General features: G+C 40.2%; 1 protein-coding gene across 4 annotated transcripts in view; it reads right to left on the bottom strand.

The window, feature by feature from the left end:
• Positions 1–20488, bottom strand: part of GRM5 (glutamate metabotropic receptor 5) — a 236228-nt gene extending 215740 nt beyond the window's left edge. For 3 of the 4 annotated variants that reach the window (XM_085065359.1, XM_085065334.1, XM_085065350.1), the window contains exons 1-2: positions 19558–20194; positions 11402–12277 (exon numbers count right to left, since the gene is read on the bottom strand). In XM_085065359.1, the coding sequence (XP_084921485.1) occupies positions 11402–12080 (679 nt within the window). In that variant the 5' untranslated portion in view covers positions 12081–12277; positions 19558–20194. Of the gene's footprint in view, positions 1–11401; positions 12278–19557; positions 20195–20325 lie in introns of those variants that run through there. The other variant, XM_085065342.1, reaches the window with a different exon arrangement.
• Between the last annotated feature and the right edge of the window lie 1970 nt (positions 20489–22458).

Here is a 22458-nt window from a genome sequence, read left to right as displayed (position 1 = left end):
TGAGATGCTCAGCTCCAGAGTGTTGTGCTCCGTGCCATACTTCCCGATGGACTGATCAGTCTGAGCACAATACTGTAATGGTACAGCCCAATGGTGTATCTGAACCAGTCTCTCCATCGTAAAGCATTGGCATGAAATCTAAAATTTCACTGGGGCCACACAGGTAGTCCAGAAGAGCACACAACCGGGTCTCTCACTTCCACATCGATCATCCCAAACTCCCTTCTCCAGCAGCTGCTCTGCTGTCCTGCTCTCCTGCAGTTTGTCTCCTGTGCCTGACCTATTTGCACATCATTCCTCCACAGGCTGGAGGAAATGGGCTATTAGTAAGTCTACAGGTCAAGCAACATTCTATTCTCCATAAAACTCCATGGCAGGATTTTGTTATAACCATAAAGCTTACACAGCTCAGTTGAATCTAAGGTAGCTTACCAGAAGATACTACACTCCCAGCCTGCCCCCGTCATTGTGTAAGTTAAGTTTGTTTTCTACACAAAACTCATAAGGCTGAGATCCCTGAATACATGCTGCACCAGATGCTTCATTCTGAGCTACTTAAGTGTGATGACATACATGCTTTGCATAAATATCCTTAGATTAAAGGAAAAAAATTCTCCATAGAAATTCTGTCTGTGAACAAAATCTTCAGCCCCATACCCAGTAAGACACAGACGGTCTACATAACGCTTTCTTTTCAGTAGGCATGATCATGCCAAAATAAGAAGCTGAGCATAGAGGTACCCTGTAGAGAGGGATTTCCAGCCAGAGAAAGAAAGCACCTGATCCAACTTTAAGAATTTTTTTAGACCCCCTAAATTTGAGTTTGTCTCATACTTTCCCTTTAGGGAAAGAAATAGGTCAGACAAATTGCTTGTCTTTTTGCATATGCATGAAAATGAGCAAGGTAACTTCACATCCCACAGTGCTGCTGGAAGGAAAAAACCAAAGAAACCATTTATATATATAACCATGATTGAAGACATATGAAAAGCTTACATTGGAAAGATAATATGTACTCTCTCACAGTTCTATTTTGGGCACATATCCTAATCTTTTTGAAAGCTTCTGTTGATGTGAAAAGGATTTGAGTCCTGTATTTTTGTGTGGTAAAGATGGAAGAAAAAGAAAAAAACTACTTACCTATGCAATGCAACCTGAAGTTCTGTTCTACTCATAAAACAAAATGAGCAGCACCTACAAGTTTTTACTTATTTGCCTCCCTGGACTTCTTTGGAAATCTATTATAAAATTCTCTGAGATTCAAATCCAGTATGGAAATGGGGAGAGGAGCAGAACCTCACTGCTACTCCTCCATCAACAAAGGTAAAAGATCCCTTTTCAAATGTATAACTTTTGCTCTTTTTTCATGCTGAAATATGGCTTCACTCACTCACTCAGTGTCAGGATGCCTCTATGCTGCCTGTTCAACATTGCTCTCAGATCACAGAACCAATAATACTTTCTGCAAGTTAGGGACAACCCTCAAGAGCATATCCACATCTTCCCTGGCTGCTCACTCGTCTTGCTTACAAGAACCAAATTTGAGGCAACTGGATGGAGAGAAGCTGGATGGGAGCTGGTGTTGGATTCTTCAAGTGCAACAGATATTGTGTTCAAGAACTCTATCCTAATGCAATTGAGATGAAAGTAGGATATGAAGCTTGTTGAAGGTAAATCAGAGGAAGATTTTTGGTTTATCTTTCGCCTTCTATGCTTTCCTTGCAAGTGAAAAAATGTCCAGTTTTTCACTAAATACCAAATCTGCAAACTGAACAACTTTCATAGTCTAGGCTTTAAGGATGTAGATTTGTTGAAAAATATATTTAGTTAGAATCAGATCTTTTAAAAGGAGAATATGAACTTTAAAGCTGGAATTTTAGAATACATGTGGGCTAAGTCTGGAATCTCCAGGTGAAAGAATTTTAAATACAGTGTGCAATTTTAATGGCCTCTATTTTAGCCACGGCTCATTCTACATTGGTTGGTATTCAGGGTCACATAAACCAAAAATTTTACAAATTTCCAAATCAGTGAACCCTATCTTATTTATAAAACTATCTGCCTGAAGTTGTTTGATAATCTTTTTTCGACCAGGGTGAGATGAGAGGAAAAAAATATCATGCCTAACCTAGGGGTAGAAGCAAAGAATTAATGGAAAAAGAAAAGAAACCATGGGAAGTTAAAAAACCCCATGAAACCTTGAGGAAGGTGAGATAGTAATCCAGATAGGCAGAAGTTATGGCAAGAGGCAGGCAGACAACTGCAAAGGAAAAAAAAAATAAACAGTGTATGCTTACAGGCCACCACTGTATTGGTTTGCTAATAAGGTAAGAAATAGCACTTTGTACCCTGATCTATGAGAAACTACTTTCTGCCTCACTTCAAGCTGAAGAAGTAAAGGGAGTACTAATCTCCCTAAGAGAAAAGGTACATGTTCTTAAAAATGAAGTTGACAAAACTGGAAAGATTCATACAAGGTCTATAAGAATATCTCAGCATCTGGAAAAGACACTTTACAGAAGAGATAGGAGAACTAAAGCTCTTTTGTTTAGCCAAAATAATGATTAGAACAATATTTGGGAAGAGAAGCTTTTCTCTGGGAAGAACTTATCATAATAAAGGGCTATAGGTTGGAGCAACACAGCTGGTTATTTCATCTGAAGAATGAGTAATTCACACTCGGAACAGACTGCCCAATAATGAAATCAACTCTCTTTTTACATGAGGTCCTTAGGTGAAGATGCTCTGTGTGTATCTTCATAAACAGTGCATTTTAGCCTAATTAATAACTGCTAATGACTAGCTGTCATTTTATTACCTATCTTACACAGCAGAATTAAGACATGGAGAACAGATTTCTGTAAATTCAAATCAGAGAAAGGTGAACATGTTCTGTGATTCAGCCATGCATGATCAACTATAGTTTATTTATGCTTCCCTGATGCACTACAGAATAGCAGCCTTTGACAACAGATTTGCCTGCTGCAGCTATCTTCACTAGGTTAAAGTGATATCCTAGATCCTGATCACAGTCCCCTCATCATGATTTTGTACCTATGTTTTGGTAGTACCTCTATTCTTCCCCTTACTCTCTGTGGCACCAACTAAGAAGATAAAATAAATCTATCTCAGGAAGTAAAGGTAAAAAAAATATCTAGCCCTAGTTAAAGACAAATAGAAAGCTTCTGAAAAGATTGCAAGAGACTGAGGAACAGTCTGTAGAGGAATTTTCCCCATTCTTCCACTGTTCTCAACAGTTAGGTTGGATTTTGGCCATGGGATTCATTCAGTGTGATGGTTTGCCATCCACCCCAGATATTATCTTTCCAATTCTTCTAGTGCATATTGCACTTTGAGAAAAACCATTCCCTACACATTGTTTGTCTGCTCTTTGACAGTGTAATTGATTTTATATGGAGGCTTTCACATATATCACCTGGACCATGTATTTGGCCAGCCATAAATGTTGTCACACTTCCAGAAAGAAAAATCAAATGCCTCAGTTAAAGGAAATCTTAAATACATTTTTTCCAAGTCAGTATATTTAGAATTATGACTTGCATTATGTTCTTTTAAAAACAAGGCAATGATTTATGAAAAAGATTGTCTGCAAATTCAGTTGCCAAGGTAGATGGCAACTGTTCTGTTAATAACCTTCCCAATCACTCCTTTAATGTATACACACACAATATAATGATATAAACACCATGCTTTACAGCATGGGCTGCCTCCACATCATGAGCCTGCAATCAGATTTTAGCAAGATGGATGCAACCTTATTCTCTCTCCAGTGGCTTTCAAACTAAATTAAAGCAAAATCTATAATTTTTGGCTCAACTCCAAGATCACTGTCTCCTGCATGATTCAAGAATCAGTTAGTCAGAATTGCCTTAAGGAAGGCAGAAAATTTTAAAAGATCCAGTACAAGCCCTTTGCCCCTTCTCAGCTTTCAAAGAAATCACAAATTAGCTCTTATAGGCATAGGAAATGTTCTTCATGTATGGATCAATGTAAATATCTATTCTGCTCCTTTTCTGCACAGAAGGTTTCAAATTTTGAAGCACCATTGATTTAATTCCTGCACTATTAAGCTGCCTACAATACAGTTCTGATGCATAAAGATGCTGACAAGTGCAGGATACCCTCTTTTTCCTTGTTTGTGCAGGAAATTAAATACTGTTTTCTTGCAAAGACCTTTCCTACCCATGGTCTTAAACTAACACTCAGGAAAGTGGATTCTAATCCTAGTCATTCCAATGATGTTAAAATTTTTCTGCCTCTCTCCCCTTATTCCATGCCCCTATCTCAACAGGGCTGTGATCTCCCCTGAATTCTTGATAACAGGATCTATTTCAAGGAATATGAAATAATGTTTTGGGAGTTTTTTGGGTTTGAGTTTTTTTCATATATCAAAATGTACTAACTGCACTTTTGATAAAATCTATTAAAAATTACTTCACAACCTAATGATTTATATTTCCTGTCACTGGGTATCATGCATGAAAAAGAAAATATATGGTTTGAAGAATAAGGAACACAGATTCAGAAATACCACAAATGTTTACAAATAATGAATAATGGGACCTGGTTCATCATCTTCTCCTTAACTCTTGGATTAATTTTGTATACATTTAATGTATCCAAAAATGTTTACTTTGTATGCAGGATTGGTGGTATAAAACACATATTAAATAAAATGGGATGTGAGGGAAACTTCCATTTCTTTCCTGAGTAAAACACCTTTTATCAAAATTATTAAAGAACTCTAATATTTGTGCAATGCAGTTAAAAGTTAACACAGTTTAGAACAAAGATCCCATCTTATTTATTAAGTTATTTTTTATCAACTCTTAATATGTCAAGCAGTTTATTTTGACCAACTTCTAAATCCTATAATAATTTTCACTCATTAAAAAATTGTCACTTTAGCTTTGAATTCTGACTTTGGATAAAAATTACTTCAGGAAATGTATTTTTTTTTAATTGCATGGAATACCTGTTTTCCAACCAGGTCTATGGCATGGAGTTTTTAATCTCAAAGACAAAATACCTATGAGGGATGCAGAAAAGGGGTCACTTCCACTACCCATAGGCATCTGATAGCACATTTAGAAGGACCATCGATGATAAAAGTGCTCTGACCCAGTAAGCACTGCACAGTGAAACTTTGTTTTCTGAAAGATTTCTAAATTTCATCAGCTTTGCACCTCCCTGCCTGAAGAGGTGCAGTGTGGGCATGGGGACAGTAACTGTGCCATTTCCAGGCCTCAGGCAGCAGAAAAGTGGAAGAAGAAGCTGGAGGTAGCTGGACTCCCATTGTTTCTTCTCAGTGAAGGCAAGTTTTATGACACTGAAACTTTCTTTGGGTTGCTATAGAGACTAAGTGGCAGAAAAAGTGACATTCCAACACTTAGTCCCTAAACAAAAGAAGCAAAGTGACATTTTGACAACCCAAATGACCTGCTTTTAGCTAAGTCCACTTTACATCATTCCTTTAAAAATTACTTTCCCTTTCAAGCTTTAGAATAGCACACCTCCTTGCTCATATTCCTTTTGATGCCTCATGGTATTTGCCCTAAGAATCTTAATCCCCATTACACTCACAGAATGTAGAGTATACCCCTCATTTTATATTTTTCTGTCAGTCAAGATCCTTCACAGCAGGAGTGTCTGGCCTGAGCAACCAAACAGCAGTGTTAAGATGTTGTCTGGGTAGTCACTCACTGCAGAACAACACAAACATTAACTTGATGTTACTTCAACTCTCTGTATTCCCAGATGAAAGATAGCATTTGCTCACTTTTCACAATTGGGATGCTAGGATAAATATTTGAAATTAGGGAAGAAAAAAGCTACCTCTGTTTAAGATGTCAACATTCAATAAAAGTTAGCAAGCAATGGGATAGGATTGGAACTTGAATTCAGTATTTGTTCCCCATATTTGCTTTCAGATGAGAGATATTTTTCAGTTTTGCTACCAGATTAATGTGATTAAGAGAATATCAAATTGTGATCATTCTGATTCCCAAAATTGAAACTGTTTAAAAGTAAGTTCAGAAAATGCCAAACACATAGTTATTTTACCCAATAGCAAAAATTAAACATTGTTCTTATAGAACAATCTCCAGTCTTTAGAAAGAAAATTCTTCAATTTTCAAAAATGGATTTTTAGAAACAGATTTTGTCAGCAACTAAAAATATTTTTATGGACTAACACAGACCTTCTTGGTATATTATTTCAACATGGGGGTTTTTCTGCATATAAAGCATGAAAAAATAGCACCTCTGCTTCATATAAAATTTACCAAATTTTCAATCATATTGCTTTGTGAAAAACAAATATTATTTCTGACCATGATACAATTGTTGTTCCTAAAGGAGAAAAATCTAGTCTGAAGAAAAGACTTCATATAAGTGGTTTGTTCCAGGCAGCTGGTTTAACATCAGCTTTTTGCAGCTCTTTCATTCATTTCTTCATCCTATTGTCACAGACTATGAAAATTTTTGTTTATCTTTTTATTTGGGAGCAAAGAATGCAAGCAAAAAAAGTCTTGAAACCAGACACATTTGAACAAATATTAAAGGAATTGTGTGAAACAATTTTTATGTGTAGGGAAAAAAAGGTCTGCTTTTGTTATGCTTCCCGGCTTACATCCCTAGAAAATTAATGTGAACCACCTCTTTATATGCACTTATGATAAATTTAAATGGAGGAAAGTGATGTTAAACAAAGAGGACTTTGAGGATGACTTTCATTCAATGTTTACCTGCAGAGCTGCCTGAAGAAAATGTCAACAAACTGACTTATTTCTTAAGGCTGTGTTCAAAAGAAAATTACACCTTTTACATAACCAGAACAAATTCATCCTTTGCCACCCCCAATATATTTGTCTTATTCTGCTTCAATTGTACCCCTGTACAGTTTTATTTTTCCAGCATAATCACCTCTTCATCCTAGTCCATGCAGCAAAATAAATGGTTTCCAATGGCAATGAAAATTGCCTTTCCAGTTATTAATTCATTTGACTCCAGGCAAATTTTAAGCACAGATTCTGAGGCATTGATCTTGTTTCTGACTAGGAAGGCCTGATCCAAACGTCAGTCTGGTTAACAGGAGGGTACTGAGTTCAAACTGGCTTTCAGAATGAGGCTTTCAATCCTCAATGTCAGGAGAAGAGAAAATTGCTCATATTTTCCTTTGATCTTTCAAAAAGACCAGGGAATGCTTTCATATGGGAAATGAGGTAAACAGGCAGCTCTTTGTCTCTTTGGGTAGCCAGCCAGCCTCTTCCTGATTTCTCCAACCATTTCCGATTCGCTGTGGTGTCAAGTGGTTAAGCAAGAAGAGGCTGAGAGAAATGACCATGGTGCATGAGCTGCATGACCCTGCATGCCAAACATCAGCACCCAAAAGGCAAAATTTTCCTCTCTATGCCTTTCTGCATGCACAAATTTTCCCCTCTATGCCTTCCTGTGTGAGTTGGTTTCCATAGAGGTGGACAACAGTTACGTGAGCCAAAAAGGATCTCAAACATTCTAGCAAGACTGCGAGACTAATCTAGAGGCCTTCTCTCTGCTATGATACTTTTCTTTAGAGAAAAGCACATACAGAGCTCTCAGCTGCATTATTGACTGTCTGTCTGTGAAGTTGGTTTAAGAAGTGAATGTTGGTTTAATTTTAAGGAAAGCTGGTTTAAGCTCTGCTCCCATCACAGAAGTGGAAAAAAAAATCTGGAAAAAAAAATGTCATCTGAAAGAATTGGATCAGTAGGAACTCCAGCACACCCTGCACACCTGTTGTAGTAACCCATAAATGTGAAGGCAGGTGCTTCATGCTTGGGCACACATACGTCTTTAGTACAAAGAGTTTCACATCCCAGTTTCCCTCATTCCTGCTCACTCCTAGCTCCCTGACATGCACTGCTAACTTGTGTGTTCATGGGTCCACAGTGTGGACTGTACCTCAAAACTGATATGGTTTTTTGAAAAACAACTTCATGGTGCATGAAAAGGTTTTATTTTAAAGACAGATTGGTTCAGAATAGAGCTCCACAAGTTATTCAGTGCAAGGTAGAGTTGGAAAATGGGGGAAGATAATGATGACAAAGATTTTTGACAGAGCCAAGCAAGGCAGAGTTAAAACCTAAGACTATCTAAGTCTTGCAAAGATCTCTGTTTGGCCATGTGAAATACACTACAGTAAATGAAGATGACTGTTGTTCTGTGAAAAATTTCATTAACTTTTTTCTCACATTTTCTACTGAAAGGATTACAGAAACTTTCTGCTTAAATTTACAAGAGCTACACTGACAGCAGTCCTTGTTACCTTCCCATTTTTTGGAAAAAAATTTACTTTTAGTGGACACTTGTACACCTAGAGTCATCACCCAGTTTAAATTGTAATGATAAATGTCAAAGGAGCAAAGCTTACAAGAATCTCTCAATTTTTTAAAATGTATTTTAAATCTGGAAGTCTTGAGTAAAGATTTAACACACTTCAGATCAACCTCCCAAAACATTAATCCACTGCAGACACAGATAATTAGTAAATATTTAAGGAAAGATTCAAACAAGAAGCTTTTTATTATGAAACTATTGATAGTTTTAGCCAGGTTTTTCTTACACTAGACCAAAAAGAGACCTATAAATTTATCTGCTAACGGAACTACCAAAGCAGTGGAAGTAACAGGCTTTTTATGCCTCGTTTTTACTCCCCATCCAGCTTTGCAAGAGAGGACACTCCCTCTCCTCAAAAATACTTCACAGAAGCCAAAGATCATATTGATCAGAATATGCTCATAAAGATCAGAAGAATCTGGTTAATGAATGAATTAATGAATGAATATTAGCTAAAGATAATGATTGTTGCTGGCCAGAGCTACCTGAAGTGTGAAAAGAAAGACTACTTTCAATTGGTGGTAAAGATCCTACATCAATAAAAATTGCAAGGAGCAGGATTCAAATTTTTTTCACTCTATTTTAAAATAATACCTGTGAATGTAGGACACTGAGTTTAGAGGCATATTTAGAACATTATAAACTAGCAGATACTATAATAAAATGAAAAATAATTACAAAATAAATAGATAAATAATCAGTCTTTTGCTTGTTAGTCAATTATTTTTCTTTAGCACTCATGTGTAGGGTTTTTTAATGATGGTTAAAAAAATGCAAGTTATAACATGTGCCATAGTCTTTGAAAAGTGCCCAGAACACCAGACATTTTCACATTTCAAAGAAGTACTTTGATCAGTTGGTATTTTTCTATTCCATCATAAATACCATCTGTTCTATTTTAATAAAACATTTGCTTGATGTTATTTACCTGGAGAGCCTCTTCATCATCATTAGCAGACTATGCAATTAGATGATAGGATCATAAGGTTCACCCAAGTTTAATGTTCATTCACTGAAGTCCAAAATTATATACCTGTAAATATGCCAGGAATGACGCCCGAGGTTTTAACAATGTGCCATCTACAATATTCACTTTAATATGAATATTAATTGAGAAGCAGGCGCATGTTGTACTACATATATAATTCTTCATTTCTCCTTCTTCACATTCGGCTCTTCTCTCATTTACTTCTCTTCTCTTGCCCATAGCATGTATGTCCCATCCCAGCCCTTGTGTCCCTATTCCTTCTTTTTCCACTGCACAGTACAAAGTTCCTCTGCCATAAGATTATCGCACCATATGCTACCATATGCTCCAAAGAGTGTCCAAGAAGGTGGTAAAAGTATATATTTTCACTCTGTGAAGAATCAGACCTTGATATAAGCATGACTATTCCCACGCTGAATATAAAAGCATCCCATCTCAATAAGGAGAGGTGTAAAAGTTGTTCATAGCAAAATCTAGATGAGTCATCAAAAGTAGTCAGGATGTAAAATCTTATGCTCTTGTTGGTGGCATTATTTTTGACCACGATGTTTTCATACATATTTATGAAGGGAAGGCTGCAGACCTAACAGTGCCAAAGGCATCAGCTTGGTACAGAATACCTTCACTACAGGATGCCATGTAGAGTGATTTATAAATTGTTTTATACACTGAAGTTTTAGATTAAGCTGCCAATATATTCCTGCATCCCCCTACAAAAGAGGCTGCAGCTATTTACCAGCTCTCACTGTCATGATGGAAACATGATTGCAACAATCTGCATGCAAGTTCTAACTTCTCTTTTTTTTAAATACTGCAGAATAAGTTCTCTGCATATCCACAGGAGGAAAGAGATTTTGACATAATACCATTGGACCAGTATCTCCCCAAAAGGGGCTTTGAATAGTATAAAGTCTGCCAGAGAAGCATAGTCAGTGTGTGGGAAGGGCAATCTGCTCTCTATTGGTTGTAATAAAGCCAGCAGCATCTGCCACTCTTCGGCAATGTTGCCACCGCTACTCAATCTCTTAAAGTTTTTCATTCTCAGATTATATTCTGAGCCATTATATTCTGCCATTCACTTAATTCTGTAAAACTCTTTAAATGCTGGTGTCATTAGATGGGGGCTGATGAAATTTGTTCTTAAGGCAGTGTGAAATTCTAGTCACTTCTAGCAAGATGAACTCTCTCAGCTCTATCAGTACAAGGAATAATGAAATCAAGTAAAATTTCCATAACATTTCCCTTTAATCATATATTGTTCTGAACACTGGGTAAATGACTTAAGCTTTATGTCAAATAACCAAAAAGAGGAAAGAAATTAGGCTCTCAATTCTGATTTTCTGGACATGGGATGGAGCATAAATATATGAGGAAAATTCAAGGACACTTGCCTTGCTCTCTCTCAAAATGTCCAGACAAAGAGCAAGAAGTGGGTGCAATGTTCCATGGAGTACTATAAAAGGGATGGAAAGAGTTCTGATCTCAAGGAGCTGGGACAACTTGCATTCAACCATTAGCCAGAATTGCATGTTTTCTAGTACTTGTGCCTCTGTGGCTCAGATATTAAGCAGGAACACATTCTGACTCAGCTAGAGTTTCAAATGATGATTTAGCTCTCATCTGCACTATGAAGACCAGACGCTTTCTCATGACCCATTGATTCTAAAATAGTGAAAATTATTATTCTACATAAATGCATTGATTAATAGATAAAGAAAAATAAATTAATGTAGACTAGATTAAATTTAGGTCATTTAGGAGACTCCAGAACAAGCACTTTGAAGCAGCACTAAAGCACACACCATCCCACATTTCAAATTTGTTTTCAGCCATTGGCAACACGATGCTACTTCAGACCCACAGAGAGTGTAAAGATATTATTAAGTAAAGTAAAAGACTATACTGTTGACAGCTGACTGGCAAAACCCCAACAACATCAAACTATCATCACCCATCCATTAGACCACACCAAAGTAGTTCAAAGGAATTTTTATATGGTAAAAACCAAGTTCTTACCTTCTGTGTGTACAGCAGAAACATAGGTCCAGTTATAGCGTTTGACAATGTCCACCATGGCCTTTGCTTGCTGAGCATCAGATGGCACCACTCTCATAAAATACTTGAACAGAGTTTTGTCGCTTAGGTCCATGCTTGTGGCAGAATAAGCAATCTGAGGTATATTGAAAAGCTGCAACAAGTTCTGGACCTGGATAGCCACAGAGCTAGAGCCAGGCCCAATGACACCAACAATGGGTTTCTTGGAGCGGAACGACGATGATGATCCATCCACACATTTCACCATCCCTTCCTCTTCTTCTGATGAAATAAGAGAGTCCCTTATAAACTCAATGCTCTGCTCCAGAGCCACAGCAGAATGCCAGCAGGAGTCCCTTATTTCACATCCTAACGTTATATTTGGCAACAGTGTGGGGTCCAAATTAATTCTGTCAAGGGTGTGTAGCATGGCCTCCACTCTCTGAATACCATACTGCTCTCTTACCTCTCCACATTTCCTCTCGTGAACTTTGTCAACAGTTGGCTGATGATGGACAGAGAATAGAGCCCCAATGATAATATCACCAGGCATGTGTGCAACCACCCTTCTCTCATTTGCCTGTGCTGAAACCAAAAGCCCAAAGTTCCCACAGACATCTTCCTTCAACAGCAGGATTGCAAGGAACAGCGAAAGGACCATTTTAGGAAATGGTTTAGGCTGGTAGAGACAACATGATGGAACAAAGCTGGAGAGCTGGTGAAAAGCAGTTATCAAATCTTCTGGATAGAAGGAGCACTAGACTGATGGTTAACCAGGAGTTGGCATGTGTTCTCTAAGGAGTCACCATCATCTCTGAGTGGACAGTTATGCAGAGCTGTGGTCATAATCCTCATACCCTTCAAATTAATAAGTAAGAGAAAGAGCTTTAAAATTATTTATAAAGTCAGCTTTATAATCTCTTCTACAATTGCACCTATTTCTGCAGCTGTCAATGCCTGTAAAATGTTGTCTACTATGTACGATTGGTTTCATTATTTTCATGCTGGAAAAAAAATCTCAAATGTTTCACAATGTTAGGCTTGTACTTCTGCTGGTATAAATCAACTTCTTCCTTTTTGACACTCGTGTTTAAAAATTATTTGGGGAAATATTTTTGAATGCACAAAAGACATTATATCCTCACTTCAAAAATCATCAAAAAGCAATTTGAGAAATTCCTATATTTTAGATGGCCTTACAGACTTTACTGGCATCCAGAAGTTAACACAAAGACATTCACAGATGTACTAATGCTTAAAATATTTGATCAGCTACATTTACCTGTAGACTGCAACACAATCTGTATTCATCTTTACTGTTGCTGAAGGATAAATAAATCAGTAAATACTTCACATCTTGGGCTGTGGTTAATTTGTGGACCTTGAAAATGTACTTGAAAATGTTCTGCACATAGCAGTGGATTTGCAGCAGAATGCTTCCAGTTTTAAATGTAGTGCTTAAGTAGTGCTTTGCCAGGTCTTTATCCCTGAGCACATTAAAGTACCGTCTATTACTCCTCACCTGCCAATGAATGCACTGATAGTACAGAAAGCTAAGTGCACTTTTAAATCTAAGATGTTGAGCTAGTCAGAGAACCATATGACCAATTTCATTATTAACAAAACAACTGCAAAATTCTGGGGCAGAACCCAATCTCAGTTTTATTAACATAAGTCTTTTGATGCAATAAAAAAAATTTAAATTCCATACATTTCAGATGCCGTCAATCACTTCTAATTCATTAACAATGACTCTGACAGCACCTAGATATAGTAAAGTGAAAGAAACCATTGTCATTGGAAATCTACTTCTGTTTCTTCAAGTCAAAAATCTCACAGGATTTTAATCTTGAATTTACTCCTCACAGCTAGGTCATTCAGTATAGTGCCACAGTGAAACTCTTCCTGATTCTGAAGATGAGACACACAAATCTAAAAACATCCTGCTTCATGTTAGGCTTTCTCCATTATTTTTTACCTTCATGTAAAAATTATAAATTATTTACACAAAGGATTGAGTGTGTTTGACTGAGTGTTCCCAAATAAAATGCAAATCCTTAAAAAGAGAAAACATATACATAATTTTAAAATGTTAATTGGAATATTAATAAGTTAATGTAATATTATTTTAGTAATATAAATCGCTAATAATAAAATAAGGTTCAGAAAACTGTAAAACACTTCAGGAAGGTTTAGATTTTTTTGGCTGTGAAGTGTTGGCTTATCAATACTGCAACCCTTTGCCACTAAGGAATAACAGCAGTTCAGTTCAGGTTAATTAGTCTCTAATTACAGACTATCACTATTGCTTATGCCTTGCAATTATTTGTTCCATGACTCTGAAGCTGGTACCATGTAATTTGCAAACAGTCCAAAGGGTGAATGACAGGGGATATCTTTGTGCAAGATCACAGCTGTCAAATTCCTATACCTTTAATTAATTGAATGTATTATGGCTTTAAAAAAATTTAATTATTTATTAATTTACTAACATTTGAACAGAAATAGTACTCTGTTATTGAACACCGTGGATGCTCATTTTTCTGAGCTTCTCAAATTAAGGCTATGCGTCCAGAGCACAAGTATATCCAGACAAGTGCCAGCTCTGCCTCAGACTGTAACTGGATATACATTAGATACCTTTTTATAACCTACCTGCCTGAGAATCTGCAGCTGTAAAAATAGAGTTTGGGGGCATGGGGTGAGCTTGTGGTACAAAAAAATAATCCAATCCAAATCCACCAATTTAATTCTACAACACAATTTGACCAAATTTCTTGGTCTTGTGTTTATGGATTGAAGAATTTCCATGCAGGATAATATGACAAAGAGATGGCAGGAAGGCCATTTTTGTCTTCTTCCCTCCAAAGAACAGCTGTTTGCTCCTCTCTGTTTAGTTGTGTCTATTAGTATAAAATTACAGGGTAAAGAATGAGGCAAAGCTGAAGGTCTCCTTTATATTTCTGGTTCCACAATACTAGGATACGTCATAGCTGGGGGATTCCTATTTCTGAAAGCAATATGAATGCCACTCTGTGGCATCCTAGGGAGAAGAAGGAGCCAGATGCAGACTGCAGTTGCTCCACAATTAATGAACTTTGGTCACTCTATTAAAGCTAAAGTTGATTTACTTGGGGCTTAAAAAAGTTACTAATTACACAGAGAACACTACTTATGTTTTATAGTATTAGGCTTAGGATTCACATCCAAAACACCTGAAGTTAATGTTTTCTGTGGCCTTTCATGATGTAATGAAAAAACTTGGAATGTATACTGACTAATATTTCAATGTAGGTCTTGCATTGGTCTTGCACTCATTAACTTAAGAACAGAATGGCTGAGGTGGAAAGGCATTTTGGGAAGTTATCTGGTCCATTCACCTTGCTTACTGTAAATTCAGTTCAAACAGGTTTCTTAGCTTCATGTCCAGTCAGGTTCTTAATGTCTCTGAGGATGGAGACTCCACAACCTTTCTGCACAACCTGTTTGAACGCTGTCACAGTAAACGGGATTTTTTAATATATATTTAAACAGAATTTCCCGTATTTCAATTTGTGTTTCTTGCCTGTCATCCTTCTGATGGATACAGCTGGCCATGCCATATAAAGATACCATGAGACTAATCAGGTAACAAATCCCATTTTAGGCAAAATAACTGAGCAGAGAGCTGATAGACACTATTTACATTTCCTGGAGAATGTCTTCCTGAAGAGAAGATGGCCAAGGGAACTATTCAAATATACAATTTCACTGTGCTTCTCTCCCAAAAGAATCACATACAAGTCCTTCCACATTTTGATTACAATTCTCTCTTACTACAGGAAGCTTATTATTACAAGCAGGAGGAGTACTAAAACAAAATTAAGTAAAATTTCATAAGCTTAAATATAACTCTTGTTTAATTTGTTAGAGATAATCCTAAAGGGAATTTGACATGCTATAGCCTTCAGATCGAGAACAGAGGTATCAGCAGTATCAAAGACAGTGAATTCTTGAGTGCACGCACAAAGTAATGCAAATTGTTTCCCAATTAATAATTTATCTGCTTTAAGTTGTTTTCATTGATGGACAACATACACAGCACTTATGGTCAAGTTTATTTTTCATACTGTTCAATTTCTTCATCATCGATGGACTGATACCAAATTTACTGAAAGATAAGCAAAATGGAATCAGGTACTTAATTATTGGTGTGTCAAGTTTCCTTGCTTATTTTGGTTATGGAACTAACTATAAACTTATCCTGAAGCCACATGCTTTAACAGTAGATGACACTTTGATCTCTGTCTTCTGGTGCCTAACCTCAGACTTGGAGAAATTGCAGAAGAAGTAGAACAGAAAAATCACGCTGCCTACCTGTTCTTTGCTCAGTCTTGACCTAGACAAAAGTTTACATACTACCCAGATGACTGAAGACACAGATCTGATGAAACACTCAACATGTTCCTATGACCTCTGTTCTCCCTGGCAGTATAAACTTCATGCCAGACTCTGTCAGGAGGAATTCTCAGCTGTTCCCTTAGGGCAGAGTTCCAGCTACTTCATGTTGAGGTTTAACCGAGTAGAAAATGAGCATCTGTAATATTCCGTGAAACATCATGCAAATCTTTCATCATTAAAAAAATATAAATCTTTGAAAACTATACCAATCTCAAATACATGTCCATCTGTACTTGCAGTCTGTAGAGACTAAAAAAACCCCAAAAATTGTGCTAATACATAAGGGTAAAAATTAAAAAACCTGATCAAAATCAGACTACGAGCAGTGGTTAACAAAGAGCTTATTTGCCACTATATCTGTGGCAGAGATTTGATCCCTGGGATGCGTCTGACTGTTGTTAAAGGCCTCTGCTCCCACAGGTGTAGCTGTGTTTAAAGCTGCAGTGTGATCCCCTTTCCACCGGGATTTACATTATTATAGCAGCGCCCACTAGTGATCCCACGGCAGAGCACCTGTGCTTTGCAATCTGAACCCACTTGGCTCCATGAAAACACCAACTCGGCTGAGGGAAATTTCTTTATTTATTCCGTTCTGCATCACCGGGAAAAAAAATTAAAAGGAGAGAAGAAGCACCTCTTCCTTTCAGGTTTGTTCTTTGTTACAATTTTGAAAGTTTACTGCAGGCTCGTTCATAGTTTTGGAATCTTCAGGCAGATTTAAATAACAAAACTAAAATGTCAGATTACTTAATCAAAGAACAGTGCTGTGCTAGAGTGAGAACTCATGTCCGAGTCCAGGAAAGGACTTAGAAATATGTTCTGTGTTCCTCAGAAGAATACAATTGGTTAAATATCTGTAAAGACTAATCTAGAGTTTAAGGTTCTCCTTAAAGGATTTTCAGGATCAGAAAAATCACAAAAACTAAGGTTCATAAAATACATTTGTTTGTAGTGACAATATTTACTTATAAGTTATGTTTATATAAGTTACAGCCATTTACCTGCTGATTAAATGCTTTCCAGCCATTCATTTGCAATACATACCATAATTAATTTAAATCCTTCAGAAATGAGATAATATATGTTGCTATGGATCCAATCAGTATATCCCAAGGAATTAGCCTAGGTTTTGTCAGCAGAGAGGACAATACCATAGCAAGCAGCAACGGAATTACTGGTTCAGAATCAGTCATGTCACTTATCCCATAGTGAAGAATTTACAGTAGCAAAATATGGAACAGCCTTAGAAAAACAGTTACATAAAGAGAGCGACTTCTCAGCTCATCTTGATTTGGACCAATGTTAGGAGAAAGTACACTCAGGATGCTAAGCTTTGCTGAGTTCTACTGGCTATTGGCATTGCAAACTCCAAGCATTGCGCTCAAGCTATTATGGCAATCTCTCTCCCTATGCTCTGGGGAGGCTCATTTTGCAGGAGGAGGTCCCCCCTACCCATTCTCCAGAGGTAATTCTCTACAGTCACACAAAACCTGCTACACTCAAATGGTCTTTATTTGAAAATCATGAAATATGAGCACTGTGTTCTGTTTTGAGATTTCTACTACTGGGTTTCTACTGGAGTTTTTTTTCTGTCCACAAAAAACCCCAAAACAAACAAAAAAACCAACATCAAGCAAACACGGTTCATTATATTATCAGATCTGTGAGTTCCAGTGCACATTGGATCAAGCTCTTTGATAAGGAAAAAAGCCTTATACAAAAGAAGAGACCACAAAGCAGTTTTCTGAAATTCCACCTAGAAATAGAAAAAACTAAGTAGCAAGGCAGAATTTTCACCTTTTGGTCAGAACAGCCACTGGAAATAAAAGACTAAAGTGTTGATCTCATTTCTTCATAGTTAATAAACATAAAATGCTTTAATTATCAACAATATCCTTGGCAAACCCTGGAAGTTTTTTCCCATGTTATGTCCACACACACTTTCAGGTTGATGAAACAATTTTGGCTTTAGTATGTAGTGCTTAACTTCCATGGGAATCTTACAGTGATCTCCGTTATTTTGCCAAATATACTAAGTATTGCTGTTGTTACCAGAACCCAGTTATATGCGGGAACTAATAGCTCAGGTGTGTTTCCATCTGTAGTCCTAGACATCTCGTTAATTAATAAAACTGTGTGGGATGGAGGAGGTGATCAAAAAAAGGCAATAGCAGTTTCAGAAAACATTTTCCAGCAACTCTCGACAGGAGTGGTTATGGTGGGATGCCAGTACTACCACTATGCCAGAAACGTCATAATTATGTTGGAAAATAAAAAGAAAAAAAAACTATATAGAGATCCAAAAAAACTCTCTGAAAATTTGAAATAATGATCAACCCTGTGATCATGAATATAAACCTTAGCATGTAGTCAAAGCATTTGAGAATTCTCAAAACATTAGCATGCGATAGAAATGTGTAGGAATACCATAATTAAAAAAACAAGTCATAGGGAATTTCAAAACCCTGACAGTTAACTCCTCCATACATCTTTCCCTTTCGGAATTTAGAGTGGTGTATTTTCAAGATGATCCTCTGCCACTTTTGACATGATCCCCTACTTTGTCTTAAAGACTAGGAGAAAGAAAAGTCCTGGCTCTCCCTGCACCCAACCACCCCCTCCCCACCACGGGCAATTGCTCCTCAGGGTAGGGATGGAATGTGAGTGGGGCTGTCGGGGTGGCGGAGCCCCAGGGTGCGGGACAGCGCTGCCTGCGGGCAGCGGGCAGCGGGCAGCGGGCAGCGGGCAGCGGGCAGCGGGCAGCGGGCAGCGGGCGGCGGGCAGCGGGCAGCGGGCAGCGGGCAGCGGGCAGCGGGCAGCGAGGAGCGGACGCTGTCCGTGGTGCTGAGCACCGCCAGCCGCCGCCGTTTGCAGCCAGGCAGGTCTATGGAGGGAGAAGACAAAAACAAAACAACCTAAAAAGCAACCGGTGGTAAAAATTGCCTTGGTGGGCACATTTGATAGGCAGGATCGCATTTTTACTAATAAATGCATAGAGCTGGGTCTTGGAGAAAACTACTGGTGGTTAACTCCCAGCATAGCCACCTGCGCTGCCACAACTAAGTGGCTGTGCATACAGACATGTATGTGTGCATGCACGCTGCTGCTTGGGTCTCTCTCTCCCTGCTCGGCTGGTGGTATCGCTGTCCCCCCTCAATCCATAATGAATGAATGATTTTTGCATGTGGGGACATTAGCTTCGATTATTAAATAAGGAACAGACGGGACTTGCCTAGCAGAACCAAGTGATTTGTCCCAAGGTCACACAGAAAAGTCTATGGCTGAGCTAAGCCTGGCTGTCTCTGGAAAACAAATACATTCCCGTTTCCATTAGACCTTCCTAGCAAGACAAATCCCCACTTGTGAACAGAGGGACTATGTCACACACATCACCAAGCCCAGGTATGGCAGTACCCCCAGTCCCTGCAGCCCCACACATGTCATGCTTCTGGGGAGGGATCAGTGCCAGCTGCCCTCCAGCACCCTGACCCCGTGATGCCCCAGCAACCCCTGGAGAGGTACCCCACCGCTTGGCTCCTTGGTCCCCCAGGAGTTGTGCTAGTCCTCCATCAACCAGGGCACAGAGCAAAGGCAAGAAGAAGGAAAAGGAGAGGTGGGGAACAGTCCCTCCTGCATCCACAGGGTTTCTGTCCACAATCCAGGGCACATAAATACCCTCTCCCAGCCCACAGTGTTACCTTGTCAGCAGCAGCAAATGCTTCTTCCCATAGTGGTGGCAAAACGGTCCTTTTGGTGGCAATAATTAAGACAGGTAGGGGTAGGCACCTCCTATTTTCAGCCACGGCAGAGATAGCACTCCTCACACAGACCTTCTGGAGCTGAATAATCCTCAAATGCCTCTGCAAAGATCACCAGCAGGTGAGCCCCACTCGGCTAGCATTGTCACTCCTCCAGCTATAGGCACATCCTATTTCCTTCTGATGGCAAATGCTGAGGACCGAGTATCCTACCCCCGCGAATGCATGCACAGACACACACGCCATGCAACACGCTGTTCTCTCAGCATTGCCCAAATCTCATTTGCAAGAGGCGTGAACGGTCCCTGGATTTAAGGGAGGGGGAAGGCATGAGGAGGAGGAATAAACAAACAAATGATGAAACAACAGATGGGTCTTTGCTCTCTGCCACCACAGCCTTGGTCTTCCTAAATACTTGCTGTAGCCTGACCCACCTGCCTAAACACCTCCGCCCTTCCTCACACATGCACGGTAGCAATCTGTGTTTATAGGGAGCTAACCCTGCGATCTGCCCTGTAAGAAAATCTCTCCAGAAGCTCTGAAGGTTGCAAAGTCCCCCTACAAACCGACACCTCTCTCCCGCACTGCCCTCCAGCAAGTAAGAAAGCGGCAATCCGTTCAGAACAGCATCATCCAAAGGTTTAAAAAAAAAAAAATTAAAAAAAAAAAAAAAGGCTGCTTAAAACGGAGTCGCGGGGAAGAGTTTACCCCTGCAGTCCCGGCGACCTTTTCCGATCTGCCCCCCCGCAGTTTGCTGCCCGCCGGGGTCGCGGTGCCGGGGGCCCGGGCACTGCACTGCCACACCGAGCTGGGGGGCGAGGGGGCTCTTCGAATGGGCGAATACCGGGCTTCAGCGCAACTTTTTAGTGCCACCAAGTGGCATAGATCCCTCCAGGAAACCAAGCAGCATGCCAGCCTGCGCTCTGCCTGCTGCTCTCTGGCAAGGGGAGAGAGGGGGATGTGAGAGCAGCCACCAGCCCCCTACATGCACACACAGAGACAGAAATATCAAGCAGAAAGGAGGGACTGCTTGCCACTGGAAGGACAGGTTGCGCTCTCCAGCCCTCGCCCCTTCCCTTGCCTGCATGGAGACAGCACTGGGCACTGCGAGATGAGGACCGATGCCCCTGCCAAGGACAAACCGAGCTGCCAACGCCACGGGCTGGTTGTGCCCCCTGCTTCTGTCCCCCGCGGGCTGCCCCCGCTCCTCCCCACGGCAGGTGTTACCTGCAGCCACCCTTTCCTGCCGGGCTCTCTCCCCTGTGGCATCCCGGACTCTCTGAACCCAGAGGCTCTGCAATTCCCAGCCAGCCCTCTGCCTCCACAGCCAGCATCCCTGGACCGCATCTACAGACCTACGGACACGCTTTTTATTTGTCTACATTCTGCCCACAAGCTCGGTACCCTCCGAGCCCTTCCGCTTCCCCGCCCTGCCACAAATCCCACAGCAGCACTCTCTCCCGCTAACTACCTGCTGCCAGCGCAGCACATGTACCTTTCCTCGGTTAACCCTTCCCTTCGGAAGCCAGACGAAGCTTTTCCTTCTCCTCCTCCCTGTATTTTCCCAAATCCCTCTCCCTCTCTCCCAGTCTCAGTGCTCAGCCCCACACACCCGAGCCCTGCTCCCATTCACTGCCCTCCATCCCGCACGGCACCGCACCGCTCCACTGCTCCGCCCGGGCTGGCACGGGGCTGGGCACGGCGGCTCTGAGCTCTGGCAGGGGGCTTGGCGCCAGGAGTGGGTGGGTGGGAAAAGTCCGGGGTAGCCCGAGCCCTGACAAACTCAATACCTTCCTGCACTTCCACTGCAGCAACAACAACAACAACGAACACCAAGAAACCATCGCAACGCAATGCCAGACAGAGATAATCTCTTTATTCAAAGCGGTTCTTAGCAAATAAATAAATAAATAAAGCGAAGTAAATTAATAAATAAATAATAAAGCAAAATGCCATCTAAGTAAGAGCTGATCTGGCATTTAAAAGGCTGCTGGGTCTGACCGTTTACCAGGCTGTATTTGCAGGGAAGGATTAGCTCGTGCATCCATTTTCCAGAATTAACAGCCTTTCTCTGCCACTGCTCCACAGCTTGACACTCCCTGCTGGTTCTCCCCTCTTTGGATTGCTGCTTAAAATATTATCTCTTTTTATTTTTTTTTAAAGCAGCTACTGAATGACCCAAATCCCAGCCACTACTTGATGTGGCTCCCCCAGTGTGACTGCATTGCCATATCCAACCTGCACCATGTGCTCCTCACAGCCCTGCCCCTCTGAGTTAACTCTGATAAAGTTGTTAGGGCATAGAGGAAAAGTCTTACTATGGCTCCATCTGTGCTCCTAATTCCCTGTGATCCCTTTATTGCTGTCTCTCTTCCAGGAGATTACCAGCTTGACTGCTTCTTTCATGCCAGATTGTGAAGGATAGATATCCTACATGTCCTTACCAGGTGTGGAGCCTGGCCTCTTTCTCCTTCATGTCCTTCTTCAGCCCCAGCCTGGGACTGGCTGGGAGCCCATCAGCTGGCACCTGCTTCACACCCTTACCCAGCTCTCCTGGCTCCTTCAGGCACAGAAGCCCTGGAAAAGGGCAGGTTTCAAGCAGAGGGCACTGCCAGAGCATGTGGCTCTAACTCTTTGTTTCCTCTGTGCAGTTCCAAGAGCTGTGCTGGTGCTTGAAGGGTGAAGGTAGGTTATCACCTGACAGGGCAGACCCCACCAGTTACCATTCCTGTCACTGCCCTGGTGGGCTGATGCTAAGGAGCATCTTTCCTCTTCCTCCCTAGACCCATTTTTCTCTCAGACATTGCCTTTCTCATTGACTATGGCTGCGAAATGGATAGA

This window comes from Lichenostomus cassidix, chromosome 1, assembly GCF_008360975.1.
Source record: "Lichenostomus cassidix isolate B80296 chromosome 1, HeHo_3.0, whole genome shotgun sequence".
In the NCBI taxonomy this organism is placed as follows: Eukaryota; Metazoa; Chordata; class Aves; order Passeriformes; family Meliphagidae; genus Lichenostomus; species Lichenostomus cassidix.
This window is presented reverse-complemented; position numbering and strand designations above follow the sequence as displayed.